Source organism: Poeciliopsis prolifica, unplaced genomic scaffold (assembly GCF_027474105.1).
Source record: "Poeciliopsis prolifica strain line A6 unplaced genomic scaffold, Auburn_PproV2 SCAFFOLD001, whole genome shotgun sequence".
NCBI lineage: Eukaryota > Metazoa > Chordata > Actinopteri > Cyprinodontiformes > Poeciliidae > Poeciliopsis > Poeciliopsis prolifica.
The window spans coordinates 21,509,781-21,525,910 of NW_026562376.1; the positions used below are offsets into that span (position 1 = coordinate 21,509,781).

The 16,130-nt window shown below is 41.0% G+C and overlaps 1 protein-coding gene across 1 annotated transcript in view; it reads right to left on the minus strand.

Annotated features, from left to right (window-relative positions):
• Positions 1-291: 291 nt before the first annotated feature.
• znrf1 (zinc and ring finger 1) overlaps positions 292-16,130 on the minus strand; it is a 41,874-nt gene continuing 26,035 nt past the window's right edge. Inside the window, exons 2-5 of the mRNA XM_055030971.1 lie at positions 16,001-16,096; positions 5,205-5,310; positions 3,775-3,866; positions 292-3,069 (exon numbers count right to left, since the gene is read on the minus strand). Coding sequence (XP_054886946.1) covers positions 3,809-3,866; positions 5,205-5,310; positions 16,001-16,096 — 260 coding nt within the window. The 3' untranslated portion in view covers positions 292-3,069; positions 3,775-3,808. The remainder of the gene's footprint in view (positions 3,070-3,774; positions 3,867-5,204; positions 5,311-16,000; positions 16,097-16,130) is intronic.

Here is a 16,130-nt window from a genome sequence, read left to right on the forward strand (position 1 = left end):
TTACATCGGAGCACGATGGAGCTTTCTAAAGTAGTGCAACTTTGCTCTGACCAAAAAACTATTAATACACTTTTTAGGAGAAGTGGGATTTTTAGGAAATGTAGTTGAAGATAAAGATAAAAATGTGTTACCTCCCATTCAGATCTTAGAAATAACTCCTCCTCTGCGATGCCTCCACTCTGCAAGTTTCCTTCGGTGACTTAAAATGACTTTATTTCCCACTAAAACTCGCACTCCTCTTCCTGTAAAAGACGCATTTGAAAAAGCAAAGGGGGAAAAAAAAGCGGAAGATACTTTTTTCATCTAGCACAATTTATTCCACCATTTGTTTACAGTAGCTTTGTAAATGCAGTTTGTACGTTGATTCGTAGTAGTCTTCACACATCAGCTCTTGGCATTCTGAAGAGTGAGTAACACCTCACATGATTGGAATATTAAACAAATGTTGTTAAATATGAACAAATGAATAAATAAGCCCCGTTCAGCGGCTGCACAGTGGAACAACAAGAGTCCTTTTGAGGGTCCGAGTGCCTCGCATCTCCAGTCGCAGACAGATACATCTGTTTCCAGCAGGAACACAATGTGGGGGAGCCGACTGTAGCAGAGGCCAAGAGGCCCCCTTTTGATTTGCAAACACACATGCGCAAACAGTCATGGAGGGATTACGAGCCAACGGAGCAACCAGGGAACAGAAGAAGGAAAAGAGGACTGAGAAAGTCATTTTGAAGAATCCAAATGCAGTTGCCTTATGCGTCCTAATTTTTGTTTATTTACTTTTAAAAATGTGTAAAGGTCCTTGCAGAGTCTTTTTGCAGCCTGTTTTGCTTTTAGTGACGGTCGAGTTTTCTTAGGAACCTTTATCTTTTATCTTTCGCTCTTCCTTGTTGGAGGAGGGAACAGGTCATTTTCAATTTCCTATGTTTGCAGATTTAGTTATATTATACTCAACCGTTTCAGATATAAAAAGATGCCACTGCCCTGGGATTTTTTGTACCAATCAGGGATATATAAGTACATGTCTGTTTTCAGGTCATTCGGGGGAAACTCGTACTTTCTTATTTGAAAATAAAAGTCCTCAAATATAGATAGAAACAACAGAGGGTCAAGTTTGAAGTCACAAGCTGACAGCAATTTGACGTAGTGACCACAAGCAGTCAGATTTGACCTTTTCATGAGATGTCTTTTCCAGATACCTCGAAGGCATTCTTGACATCAGTGTTTCCTTGTCCCTCTAGTTTTACGGTGTCTCAATCCCTGTGACTTTGGTAATGTTAGAATTTCAGAAAAGCCTTTTTAAAAGATAAATCATAATTAAATCAAAATCAGTCCCAAACATAGAAATAGTCTGCAGTTCAACAAGAAATACCCTGATATTTTAATCATAATAGTGATAATAGTTATAGTTGGACGTAACGAATGTTGTACATTTTTATTTGACTCTTATGACTTTTGCTGTTTTTATCAGTTTTAATTCTAAATTTCTAGATCAGGTGGATAATCAGAGCAAATTTTATGAGTTCGGAGAAATTTTATGAAATTCTTAAAGGACATATTAACAAATGCATTGGTTGTTCATTTTTATGGGTGCAAACTAAAATATTTATTTAAAATGAAAAGTAAAAAAAAAAGTCATTAAAAAAATGTGAAACTCATTTATTGCATCTGTGTTAAACAGATTAAGTGTTGACAGACATTTCAAGCATTTGTTTGTTGGTTCTTTTGATGGTTTTGACCTTTCCTAAGCAAGAACATTACCTAACACTAATAAGTTTTCTGTTGCTTGGCTCTTCTGGTTCAGTACCTGGCTGGTTCCACTCAGTAATCCTTCCATGCAAACAGTCATATGAATGGACACAGTCTCGCGCTCGCGCTCACTCCAGGCTCTCTCTTTAAGAAATGACTAATTTTCACATGAAAAATCTGGCAGATCTGATAGAGAAAACTGAGAGAGGTTACAAGTGAAATTTACAATATGTCATGTTGCTTTTCTGCAGCTGTAAACATTAGCAACGTAAAGGGAGGACTGCCAGTTGCACACACAGGGAACATCTAGACTGTAAACATTTCAATACAGAGACACACACAGCGCTGTCCCAGTCAGCCCTCTACAACAATCTTTCACACACACACACACACACACACACACACACACACACACACACACACACACGGCTTCAGTAACCTGTCACAATCCAAGGACAAGCACACCCATTCCGGTGAAGCCTGACACTGAAGCATCCCAACCATAAACACACACAGCCACACGCTTTAAGGGCGTAAACTACATTGCTTCCTCCCAGTCTGGACTGAGGAGAAACTGAGCATGTGCAGACCCTTCCTCTTCTCCACACCACCACACCCATCTTCAGACCAAGCGAACACACCGGACAGGCTGACGTGCCAGTTCCTCTCTCTTCCTGTTCAGATGTGCACTGACCTGATCTGAAAAGCATTTTATGTACTTTCTGATGTTATTAATCTGGTGCGGAAGGTAAGCAGAACTGAGGCGGGGGCTATGAAAGAGGAGCGCACTGTGAGGCAGTCTTTTATGAGAGATCACCACCAAGCTGGAGTCCTGTTTGTGTGAGATGAGAGGCCCACTGAATAATGTACAAGTCTGTTTGCAGTTTTCTGCCTCTCCCTCTCCTTCATCCTCAAGTGGTTCGTTTTCCTCTTCCACCCACCCTGCCCTGCCTCCTCCCCCCATCCCCACCCCTTTAAGGCCATGGGAGGACTGGACGCAAGTTACAGACAGGCCTGGATCCAGAGACGAGATGGGAGGCCTGTTAAGACCATGCTTTGATTTGGAGGGGTGTCTGAAGGGAGGCGGGAGAGGATCCACGTTGTATGCAGTATCATCAGCAGGTTTCGAAATGAAAAGCTTAACAGAGGCCCTTTGATGTGTGATGGTTGGAAAGTCACATTTTCTTTTTGGTTCAGTTTACAGGGAACAGTTGTCTGATAGGACTATGGATTCCGTCACGGCGAGTATGCGATGATCGCTTTGATTGTTTAATCAGATTTGGTAGCGTCTGTGTCCAGATGTCCATGGCAGGAACCTAATATGTCCTGAAGACAAAGAGGACAGACAGACAGGAAAGACTGATGTTCTCAGAAATTAGAAATTAGAAACATACATCAGGGGCAAACGTTGGCAATTGGGTAACATTTTAAATTTCAACAGAGTCCACAGAGAGAGAGAGTAATTGTTTCTCAGTAGCAGACCTTCTTTTCAAGCGAAGCGTAGAACACAGGGATGGTTTTTACCAGACTGTGTTTCAAGGGAAAATCTACAATTTTTCAATATCATTTTTAAAGCTATTAAGCATTTCCATCATGCTATTCCTGCAATTTCAATTACTGTAATGAGATGCCAGAAACACTGGGGTTTTAAAATTAGAGTTGTAGTGCCCTCCCATACATGCTGCTGCAAGCTGCCAGTGGATTTTCTCTTAATTTACAAAATAGTCAGCCATGCCCTGGCTACCAGTGGAGAGACTGAGGTAAAACTGACAGAAGTGAAACATGGGGAGTAAACTCTCAGGATTACCTACCCTGCTGTTTTTTGATTGTTTTGGATTGACCCACTTACACATTTCTGCATGTAAACTGACCTGTTTTGAAAAGAACGGGTTTTGTGTAAATAAACGGCGCTGAACTGAATGAACTGCCAACTTTAGGTTCAGTGGTAAAGAACCATAAAGAAAGGAATCTCATGGTGCATGTTAGAGTTTATGCACTTTGTTCAGCGGGTGATGACGCTGTGATTCTCACCTTGAAGAGTACCGAGAGTGGGCCAGGTGGTGGGTCAGTCGGAGGGGTGTTCAGGGCAGGACCGATTGATCTCAAACCAGGAGTCTATACAGCTGCAGAAGCACAAAGACACATAGATGTGAAATAGTTGAATCGGAAGTCAGAAAACACGTCTACGTTGGCTTCTTCGTGCAGATAACGATGAATTTACACATCTGAATAAGAAACACGCTGAGCTGCGTTATTAAACACACATTTAAGTCAATGTTGTGGAAAGCTTGTTGGAAAATCTCCCAATACTCCCACCCAGGAAGCTCATAGAAACATGAAACTTAGAAATGAAATTCAAGGGACGACACCAGAAGAGACGTCTTCTGACCTGTTTTGAATTTATAAAATCTTTCTCCCTGCGTTCTTAGAAAACGTTTGACAGCAACCACATTTTTAGGCGCTGTCACGTCAAGTTTATTTCATAAACAGCGTGAGAACTATAATCGGAGCCTTCAAAGACCGGAGACTAAACAGAAAAATTATCCATGTTGGGATGACTTTTGTGGCTTAAGAGCTGTGCTGAAATGTCCTGATTACAGAATCTTTACACAGGCAGATGTTAATGATTGTGCAGCAAAGCAGAGCCTTTTGGGAGTCACAGCAACTCAGCCACAAAGTAGTATGATCATAGATCGTTTTTATTTATAGTATAAATCGTTAAGACAAACTTGAATTCATTGCTTGTTAATATTTAATACTTAGTTTCCCTGTGGGATTAATAAAGTATTTTGGAATTTAACTGAATTGTTAAAACAGTGCAACCTCAATAGTTATTCAATATTTTCTGTGCCACAGTTCATCATAAAATAATTTAATCTGTGACTCTAATATTTCACTGGTCAAACTGGTAACAGTAGTTTAATGGCAGACCAATCACCTGTCCTTCAGCAGAGTTTGCCACTTCCACAGACTTTGATGGTGGTTCATTACTTCGAAATTATATACGCTATTAAATTAGAATGAATAATTTCCACATTTGATTGTTTAAAAATGTTTTTTCTAATTTTTAAGAAGTATTTAAATAATTTTAAGAAAATACATTGATTTATGTAATAAGTGAATTTCCAATTTTGTTTGAAAAATCACATCGCACACCGGCGACTTATTAATTCCTTTGCATTGTGCTACTTTGACTCTTGACACCAGCTTGTCTCTTTATTTAACTTTTTAATAATGTGAAATGCTTCTTATGATAGAGAGCAGAAATGCTGCTTTGTCTTTCAACAAATGATTGAACAATGTTTGTATCAAAGTAAAGCAGAGCAATCAATCTTTAAACCTTTACACAGCGCTGTGAGGGGAGGGGATTTAATTAGAAGAAGTGCAAAATTTATATAAGAGCCAGTGATTCAAATCTGTGTGTGTGCGTGTGTGTGTGCGTGTGTGTGTGTGTCAGTCACCTTTTGTGGTAGATGCAGAGGCACGGCAGTCTGGCTATGGTGTCCCCTTGCTGCAGCTCCTCTAGACAGATCACACACTCGCCGGCATCCCTCGCCAACACATCATCTAAGGTGGCAGACACACACAAACACACACACACACACACACACACACACACACACACCCCACACACACACACACACGCACACACACACACACACACACACACACACACACACACACACACACACACACACACACACACACACACACACACAGAGCGGAAGAAGAATTAGCATTTCACCACAAACACTGATAATGTCAGCCATCATATCAAACACAGCAGAGAGCAGCCGGGAAAGCAGCTCGGTGCATCACAAGGATGATACCGTTGGCATTTTCTGCTTCCAACCATACAAAAAAAACAAAGAAGCAATTTGTGATGTGCTTTGAGCCAGTTTCTGTTGCTATTACTAGAAAATGTATTTCAGAATATTTTATCCCCTCTGCTATGCTACCAAATGAAGGTCAGCAGCTACAGAGACTTGAATGATCTGTGCAGAAGAACTTAACCAGCATTCATCATCCTGAAGCGTTTTAACTTTTTTGTCACATCGCTGTCATAAACTACAGTGTACGAAACAAAACACAACTGAAGTGAAGGAAAGGAAAACAAAACAAAACAAAAAATCGAAAACAAAAAGATAAATCTAAAAAGTGTGGCATGTATGTTGTAGGATCACAACTAATAGCACTGAAAGTATTTTGTGGCTTGTTTCTGTCATGCAAAGATGTAGTTTTTGTTCATTTCCAGAGGCAAAATATAGCAATGTTTTCTAAGGCGTCATAATGTTTGTTATTTAAGTGCAGTGAGAATTAATAAATTAACTCTTATTGAATTATCTGGCAACGATACAATATTTTGGGGTCAAAATCTTAAGTCTACCTGTAATCCAAACCTGTTCTATTCTCAGGCTACACCAAGATGGGAATAAACGCGTCTATAATCTCTGTTTAGGGCTGAAGGGTGGAGGAAGCAAGTGGAAAATGTTTTCAAACCAGCTTTTGCTGCAACCTAAACATCATGTCTGCAGAAAGAAAACTAGAAAGTTAATAAATTAGCTGCAATACAACCAACCTTCACACCCACACTAAATATTTGATTTGTTTTTATTACCTCAAGTGATGAACAGTAGCGAATCAGATCAAATTTTTAATGAATCTGGACAAGCGCCCATTTCCAATACGACCAGGACAAACAAGCATCCGCACGCATTCAGAATTTGGTGACAAATGATCCTAACGCGGATACTTTGGTAATGTGGAAAGCTGCTAGGAGACACATGGAGCACATGCAAACTCCAAGCAGAGGGTTTTAAATCCCCGATTTAAAACTAACAACCGCTCAGCTGTGCAGCGCCAGTCGAGGCGCCCACATTTAGATAAACTCAGATAAGGACAGAAGGCGTGCGATGACGACTGAGTGTCTCTTTAAGATAAAAGGACAAGTAATTAGATCAATGTTTTAATAACGGTGAAATAAATCAACAGAAATCACTTTTTCATTGCTCTGCGGCTTTGAATTAAAACAGATTCAGCTGATTCGCTGACTTTAATCGGTAATTTAAGACAATCCAGCTCAAGTGTCCGTACAGATGCAATGGGTTTGCGTTGCTCTCGACACTGAATTTCAGCCAGGGCCTGTTTGTTATTGTTCATGTGGTTGCTATTGTCTATTTGATGATGGGAGTGCAGCGGCTGCTTGGTGGAAATGAATTTCCCCTTTGGAACAATAAAGTCTAAAATCAGGCTCACCAGTATTAGTGTGCAAAATTCATGACACAGCCAGAATTACCAGATTCTTTCCTCTGGTAATCTATAGTTCTTACATCCGTCTGAATGTCTTTCCAAAATTTTCTGTGGGCTTCAGTTGCTTATGCACTTACCCTGCATGCAGAAGAAAAGCGCATCTTGAGGTAGAAGGGAGGATTCATAACATTAACCTGCCGATGGCAAAGCTGCAAAAACAACACAATCCGGTCGTGTTGTGCAGAGCCCCGTAAGATGTTTTCCAACATCTCATTAAAAGGTGAGGCTGCCTGAGCACAGTGTGTGGCCTGACCCACTAAAGGTATGCCGAGACTAATAAAGTGCTCACGCAGTGTGAAATTCTAGAGAATAAGTTGCTCATAAATTAAATTCTCTGCTTGCTTCAAAACGAAACGCTACATCAAATGAGTCGTCCTCGATCCCGACCTGACCGAGGCCAGGAAATTCTCCACGGCTCTTCGGAGGATCAACACACCAATCAATGAAGGTGCAAAATGACGGATCGTGTGCAATTATACGAAGCAAGAAAACAGATATAATTAGGGATACATGTGTCATCCATATTCCTCCACATTTGTTAAAGTTGTGTAAAAGTCCTAAAGAATCTCAAATTGATGATTACACAAAAGATAACTTGACTAATGCAATAATGTTAACTGTAAAAAGAGCAAAGGAGAAGAGAAAACAAGTAAAATACCTAACACTTGGTAGAAATAAGGATTTTGGTTGAATGAGCTGTTCGGGTCGAAACTCTTCGGTAATAATTTAGAGTGAATAATAAACATTTTATTATACAAATTAAATTAACTAACATTTTGGTGGAATCTGGCAAATTTAGTAGCTTTGTTGCCAGATTCTGTGCTCTCTCTTGGTACTCTGGCTTCCTCCCAGACACACGACTGGCTGATTAATTGGTCTCTAAAACGTCTTGAGCGATGAGTGATTGTGTGCATGGTTGTTTCTTCTGTGTGACCCCGTGATGGACTGGCAACCTGTCCAGAGTGTACCCCCGCTAAAAACTAACAGAGAGTCTGTGGAGGGAGCTAAACATTAGGGTGACGGCAACAAGGCCATCCAACCTCAGAGACTTTGCGCTTACCACCAAACATAAATAGTCAAAATGTTAACACAGAGCAGGAAAGGGGACATTCCACTGTTTAAATTTAGAGAACCGCGGGTCCATCTTCTCTGGCAATGAAGTGCTTCAGTACACATAGAAGATCATGTTCTGATTAAAGAAACAGAACCAAATTATTTGATTAATTTGCATAAAGCAAAGATGAGCCCGAGGTTCCCTAAGCCAAGCAATTCTGTGTCATCTGTTAGGAACTGTGTGTTGACAGAGATCGTGATCGAGACATTAAAACAGTCCCATCATTTCCAGCAAACCCCTAAACCGTACCCGTTCACTCCTGATGAGATCGTAGGCAAAGTGAATGAAGAAAGATGTGTTTGACATTACATTAAACCTGGTCCGTCTTGTGTTTCGTTTGATCAGAATCGGATGAAACGGGATCTGAGGGCTCTTTTTCTGGGTCTCCAACTCATTAGTTCTCTCCTCACCCACCTGCCTCCCTCTTGACTTTCAGCTGTCTCTCCTGCCTGCCAGCAGACGTTTGGCATCAAGCAACTTACATCAGTAATGACTTAGAGGGGTTGCTCTTTGCTTTCCTGAATCACAGCACGAAATTCTTTCTTTCACTGTCTGTCTTTGTCCTCCAGTGGCTGGAGCTGCAGGAGGCAAACTGCATGTGCTTCACCTGATTCTCCCTTACGCTTTCTCTCTGGTTTCGCTCCGCACTGGTCCTCCTGACTTACATGTCTTTGCCCCCCTCACTCACGCCACTCACGCAAGTGCTCAAGGTGCTATATTTAGCAGGACACATTAAAAATATCATCACTGAAAGCCGAAGCCCAGATAAGATCCAGAAGTCACCTCACGTGGATTTTGTGCTACCCTTGAACCTCACCTGCACTCTGCAGGCATGTAGACAAAAAATACAAAAAGAAAAATACAGAGAAGTGACATTTGTCTTAAGTTAAATGTTTGTACACAAACATCTAAATTTAGTTAGATATGTTTTTGATTTATATTTCAGAAAGCCTTTCCAGTTACAATTTGCACATACAGTGTATTGCAAAAGTAAACATAACTCTCAAGCTCTTTTTAAAAATATTTTGTCACATTTTAACCTTAAATGTAGATGATTCTTTATTATCTAATATAATAAAACAACTCACAACAGTGGGAATTGCAAAAAGGGGCAGTTTTAATTTCTCTGGGAAAGGACCCGACTTTGTTCCTTGATCATGAGGACCAAGGAGCAAAATGGGCAAGTCAGGAAGAATGTCATGGAGAAGTTTAAAGCACAATTAGATTATAAATATCTCAAGCTTCGGACATCTTGCAGAGCTCAGTTCCACCATCTGGAAATGAAAAGAGTTGTAGCACAAGAGCAAACCTGGCAAGACACGGCTGCCCGAGCAGAGAGAGCGTAAATCAGAGAAGCAGCCAAGAGGACAATGGTAAAGCTGGAGGAGTTGCAGAGACTCACACCTCAGGAGGGAGAATCTGCCAACAGAAAACTATTAGTTAAGAAGAAAGCCATTCTTGAAATAAAGCCATATGAGGAGCCGTTTGTAGTTCGAGATAAGCCATGTGGCGGTCACAGGAAGAAGGAAGGCTGGTCGGACGATACAAAAATTTAATATTTTGTAGCCTGCATACAAATCAGATCAGAGGAAAGCTAGCAGTGTTAAAAAAAAAAAAAAAGAAAAAAGAAAAAAAAACTCCCAGAAGTTGAACACAGTTCTGTTCTTCAAACAAGAAGCCAAAGAAACATGGACAAAGCTAAATACAAAAGAAAACCTTTTGCAGGCAGCAGAAGACTTAGAACCTGATTGGACAATTCAGCAGGACATTGACCCACTGCAATACAAAGGATACGTTTAGATGAAAGCATGTTCATGTGTTAGAATGACCTAGTCAAAGACCCGACCTAAGTCCAATTGAGACTTTGTAGGAAGATTTGAAAATTTATACTCCCAAGGTCTCTAATCAGACTCTGACTAAACTTGATGGGGCAGCAAAACACACCAACAGCTCCATCATTCCTGTGAAAAGTGTTCCTGCAAATGCGTGTTCATTAGTTCAAAACTATAAAAGTCAACTATCACTCTCCTTTAAATATACAATTATTGCAGGGCTAATGCCGCTTTTAACGAGGCGGCTGCCAAAAACAGTTTCTGCCGACACTCACCAGTTCAAAGTTTAGGCTTGTCTGAATTGCCTCAGGTGAAACTATGAAAGACTTTGATCATACCTTCAATTTTTTTCCTGCATCCTGGCACAGGACAGTTCAACAGCTGCTGCTTTCATCCACTTTATAATGATATAAATAAGATGTAACTGAAAGTAATCGATTTGCATGAAGCGTAACTATCAGGGTGGGCTTTGCTGGGTTCATGTGTATTCATTCCCAAAAGTCCAATTTTATACCTAAAAACTTGATTTTAGACAGCTCAGACTTTATTTTTATTTCAAAAATAAAATAAAAATAACAACCCCCCCCCCCCCAGCAACCCTTCAGGACTTGGTGGAACTGGTGATTCAGGTCATTGATGTCTGCAGATGCTGAATGATCCTATTGGGTGAAAATGAACCAAAATGTAGAACGAACGCATCGGCCATAAATCTATGAAAAAGAGAATCACAGCCATTCTGTGAGTCCAGCCCAGCAGTACAGTCAAAAACTGGCAACTGAAATAACTTGAGTTTATCACAGTGACCTCAATGTACTTTTTTTTTCACTGCTGACCTAACACAAGTGGGCATTTTATTATTACCTGCAATTCTTGCACTGCTTTTGGTGTGGAATATTTTTATGTGCTGATATTGTGTCATGGCAGGTAAATAGGAAAAAGAAGAAATGCATGTCGCTTTCTGACGAGGAGTGTTCACCACCTGAGACAAACACAAACTTGTCACGATGTGGGGTCGGGATGTTGGCATATTATATCATGAAGTGTTAGAACGTGTTACTGATCTGCCAAAGCAGAGAGATCAGAAGCTTGTTTTCAGGAAATGCTGCATGCATTGCAGTTATTTGTTCTGGCCCAGTTTTATTTTCCTCCTCAACAACCAATGACAGGGACGAAACAGATTGTCTTGTTAGTTAGCCTTGTTTGCTCAACCTGTTACCTGTGTGCACTATCAGCATGTTAGCTTATGGGTCCAGATAACAGGAGGAGTCTAAACAAGAATAGCATATATTTTACTTTTTGTGTTAAAACAGCAAATTAACTCAGACAGCTTCCTTCAAATAAGAGCCTTAACCATTTTGCTTACTCTCTGAACTTCAAATTGCAAGTACCGTATTTTTCGGACTATAAGCCGCTACTGTTTTTTTCCCCCACGCTTTGAACCATGCGGTTCATGAACATTTCCAGTTTTTGTTGTTTTTTTTTTTAACTTTGTGGGTGCGGTTTATAGTGAGGCGCGTTCTAGAGACCGGAAACTACGGTAATATTTTCAAAAGTTTATTGAAATATCTTACAGTATCGTCTACGTTTGCATAAACAACTTTACGAAGGTTGGTTGAAATTGTGTGTCCGAGCTGCAGACTGTAATTCAGAAAATATAATGTGTGATGATGATGATGATGATGATGATTCAAGAAATTATGAAAAACACTTTAATGCACCTACTTCTACTACTAATGTTGATAATGTGATAATGACAATAATTATGTTCAATACCACAATAATAATAACAACAACAAAAAACATTTTCAAACATTAGAGAGTTGTAATTTCTTAAGTATGTACACATGATGCCCTTGTTTAGTATTGCAAGAGTACATATGCCCAGATCCTTCTACGGAGTGTGACTCCAAAGTTTTGTTTTTGTTGTGCTCATCTAAAATATCCAAAAGAAACCGCAGCTTGATAGGCTGGAATACCTCACTGCAACTTGACTTGTCATTGGCTGGTGTTGCAAACATCAGTAATAATCTCTTGAACGTTAAAAAGGTTTAGTCAAACGTAAAAAGAGACCAAATTGGTTTACTCGTCATCGCTAAAGCATCGTCTTGACCAATCGGAGTAAATAAAAGCAGTATAGTTAATGCGTTTAAGTCTCAGTTCGTGGAGAAAAATATTCAAATTTAAACTGTGTGCTGCTGAAATAAGTGAAGAAGAACCAAAGCTCTAAGAATATTTTTCTAAAAGGTTGTAAGAAGTCTGAATATGTCTATCAAGCACCACCGCAGGCTTGTTTGTTTGTTTGAAAAATGTGGATGTGTGACACGCCGCAGCCCAGGTGATTGGCAATAAAACCCCAGAGCATCCTGGGAAACAAGATAAGCACGTTTCATTGGGTGGGTCTCAAAAACCACACAGAACAGAGGAGAAGGTAGATAAAGAGGAACAAAGAAATTAGGAGGAAAATTGGATGGCAGGAGTAGACAGACGGACGGACTTACGGAGCAGAGGGCGAAATTGCAGAGTGTAATTGGCTGGAAATAAACAGCGGCAGGATGGAAAGGAGATGCAGGGGGAGAAAAATGAGAGGAATTATGGGAGAGCTGCTCCCTTTTGCCCTCTCTCCTCTCGTCCGTTATCAGGCATCAGAGTACTCCATCACTCCGGATCCCATCAAGCTTAAGACAGTTTCACTCTCCCCTCTCTGCCTGTGTCACTCAATCTTCAGCTCAGATTTGGCTGGAGGCTTCAAACCTACATTATGCTTTACTGCACTGGCCTTGTGGGCCACACTGGCAGCTATTTGTGGAACTGTAAAATCGCCTCCCTGCACTCCTCGCCTCAAACTGCATCACATGAGTTCGTTATCATTAGGATCAGAAACACAAGATGAGGCAGAGACCTCAACAAGGTGACCCCAGCAGACGCCCGTTTCCACAGCCGGCAAGTCAGAGAAGTGTCCGTCAGTGAGCTGCTGCGGGGCAATAAACATTTGGGAGCTGCATCTCCGAGCAACCAGCAGTGTGTTTACTGGTATAAACAGGTGGCTGGATGGTAGACAGTCAGTCTGCAGCAGCTTTGTGTGCTTCTTTATTTTCACTCATCTCAACTGTGGGTGTAGATTCCTTTATTTGTGGCTAACTGCTTTTTTTCATCTCGATAAAGTAGAATATAACTCAAAAGTTTCAGAATAGAAACTTGCATTGATTCAGAATGAGATACTTCACATGTTTATGTATGTTCATTTTGATGATTATGCCTTACGGTTAATAAAAGTTAGCTTCTGAGAAAAAAGTATTGCATAAAAGCTTTCTGTGAAAGGTTTAGTGGAAGGGCAAATTGTGGCTGAAGAGACAAAAGGCACACAACAGTAATAACTTCCACCTTGACAGGATTCACAAAACTTGAACTGGGATGAGAATGGTGGCCGGGGCCAGCAGCTCCATCAGCCTGGTGGGGGATGATGCTGTGTAATCCCAGTCTGGTATCTTGCTCACTCTCACCTGTTGTGCCTATTTAACACATCTCCTTCCAAAGTCAATAGTGATTTTCTTGAGCTCTGTCATTTGCTGGTGTTGGTCCACTGAAGTCCAAAACCAGCATAGAACACCGGGACATTTAGCAGCACTTCATGCTTCCCTTGACAATAGTGGGTGAACAACGTTGTTAACTCTCATAGCATTGCTTACTGGTCTGAAAAGTCAAAAATCCAGGTATTAATCTAATAATAATAACAAAAAAGAAAACAGAATGAGATGCAACAGCTTTCTGGTTATGAAACTGAATCAGTCAACTTGTTAGATAACAGGGAGATCCGAGCGTGGCGGTGCAGAGACAGTTAGCGGTGCAACACACAGCAGATCAATACAGAAATGAAAAAATGCTCTGACATGGTCAGCTCCCTCACTCTTCCGTTGTTAAATGCCGGAGAGACTCAGCTAAGCATCAGCCTTCAAAGTTATTGATGGTGAGGCATCTGCAGTTTAATGTAAAGCCGCAACTCGCCGATTTTTAACGACTCGGACTGAAACAGAACCCCAAAGAAATGAAGCATCGGAACAAGATTAACAGGACATGCAGGACTGTTATGTTGACGCAGTAAGGGCCAACATAACATAGAAGTCCAGCAATGAACCATGAAAAGCAAGAATAGTTCATTAAATTAATTAAACATGAAATAGTCCAAAACGTCTGAAGCATTTAGGATTCATTTTATGGGAACAGAGGGGCCAATCTCATCTCCTGAAAAACAGCCGCTTGACTATAACCCATGTACTCCACACTATGAAGACAGGCAGAAGTCATTCAGCTCCTAACCCAGACTTATCCATCAGGTTACCAGACCAAGTGTCATGATTTGTTACTCCAGAGAATGCATATCCACTGCTCTAGTATCCAGAGGCAGCATGCCTGCTCGACTGCTATGCTGGCTTTGGATCCGATCCAATGCGTCTGATGTGTCGCATCGCATTAAGGGATGTAAGGCTTGGATGCATAAATTCAAATTCAATTCAAATTCAAACATGCTTTGGTTATACCAAAGGGAAATGTCCCTGTCATATGTCCCAAGAATGCCCAAGTGTGGCTGTGGATGGTGTAACCAGCTGTAACCAGAAAGGATCTCTGGTAGCAGCCAGTGCTGCAGCAGCTCTGAAGAGACTTCTGACTGAAGACTGTTACTGTATGACAGTCTCCTAAAGATCATGCCACGCTATCAGCTCACTTTCTGGGCAGCAGAGGTAACACTCCACAGTAACATGCCGATTAATTAGTTGTTGGCAAGAACTCCATCTAGTCACATGGTCAGAAAGTCAGTCGTGTTGGGGTTGGGGATCTGCCCCTCACCCGCTATGATAGATGGCAGAAATGGTTCAAACTTTCTTTTTCTGTCTCTGCTCTTGGGAAGCCTTCCCTGTAACTCCTCAGGGATTTGGGGTCATCGCTGAGGATGTCATAGTTCAGGTGTTATTTGAGTTTTTGTGTTACTAATGAGCAGCTCCCAGCTGTAGAAACAAAACTACTCAATGGTGAATAAGAGAAAAAAAATCTGCCAGTTGTATGGTATCTAATCTTGGGGGCAATAACTGTTCAAATGAGCAATGCCTCAACCAAATACATGATGAACATTGTGTCTACAAACATTTCAAATCAGAACTAAAACCTACAGGGCAACATGCTGCCACCATGAGTGGTGCAATTCTAGATCCCATTGCTAGACTGCAGAAAGTTGACAATCTTTACATGTACGGCTCTGTAATTCTACAAGGCTGGGATGCCAACATTCCTAATCTCTTCCCTTTTTTTTTTTAACAATACATGTGGCATCTGATCATGGTACCGCAATAAAACAGGGACTAAATAAAAACAGGGAAGTTTGTGGTTGACAAAATGAGAACAAACTTAAGAGGTGTTTTGATCACAGTTTTATTTTCTTTCCCAGGCTTGATGACTCAGTAGCATAATGGAGAGCTAATTATTTATGCGCTCCTGTTTTATTGAAGCAAAAATGGTACGCTTGCTGCAGCAGTACAGCGACTCCAGCAGGAAAACGCCGAGGGGCAGAGAATGAGCAGACATAGTGTGGGTCGCATGGCGTGAAAACGAGCTGCGAAGCACAAGAAGTTTTGAGCTACCAAGTAGCTCTGCTGCCGCAGGTGGGTTTGTGTGTTTGTACTCTTTTTTTTTTTTAATTGAATATATTACCTGCATTGAATCAAACCATGAATATATTATGAATTGTCATTTGTTTTTATCTCACTCATATTCAAGGTGTTTTGGAAGAACTAGCACGATGATATCATAAGCCTTTGTGAAGACACCACCCGCATCGGGTGCTGTACAGCTGCTGTACGGCTGTATTTAGCCGTACAGCAGCAGGAAGCACGCACAAAATCAAGCAATGGAAACGAAAGGAAATGCAAACAACACCGCTTTCCCCGTTTATCCCAAGCTCAACTTTTCCCTCCAAATGAGAACACGTAAAGACGAGTGAGGCGTTTCTCACCGTTGTAGGAGAGGCGAGGTTTGCTGAGACACATGATGAAGTGGACCTCCATCTCATTGGACGCCACAGACTTGGAGCAGACAGGACACTTGAATCCTGGAAAGACAAACAGTGACGATCAAAAGCAAGC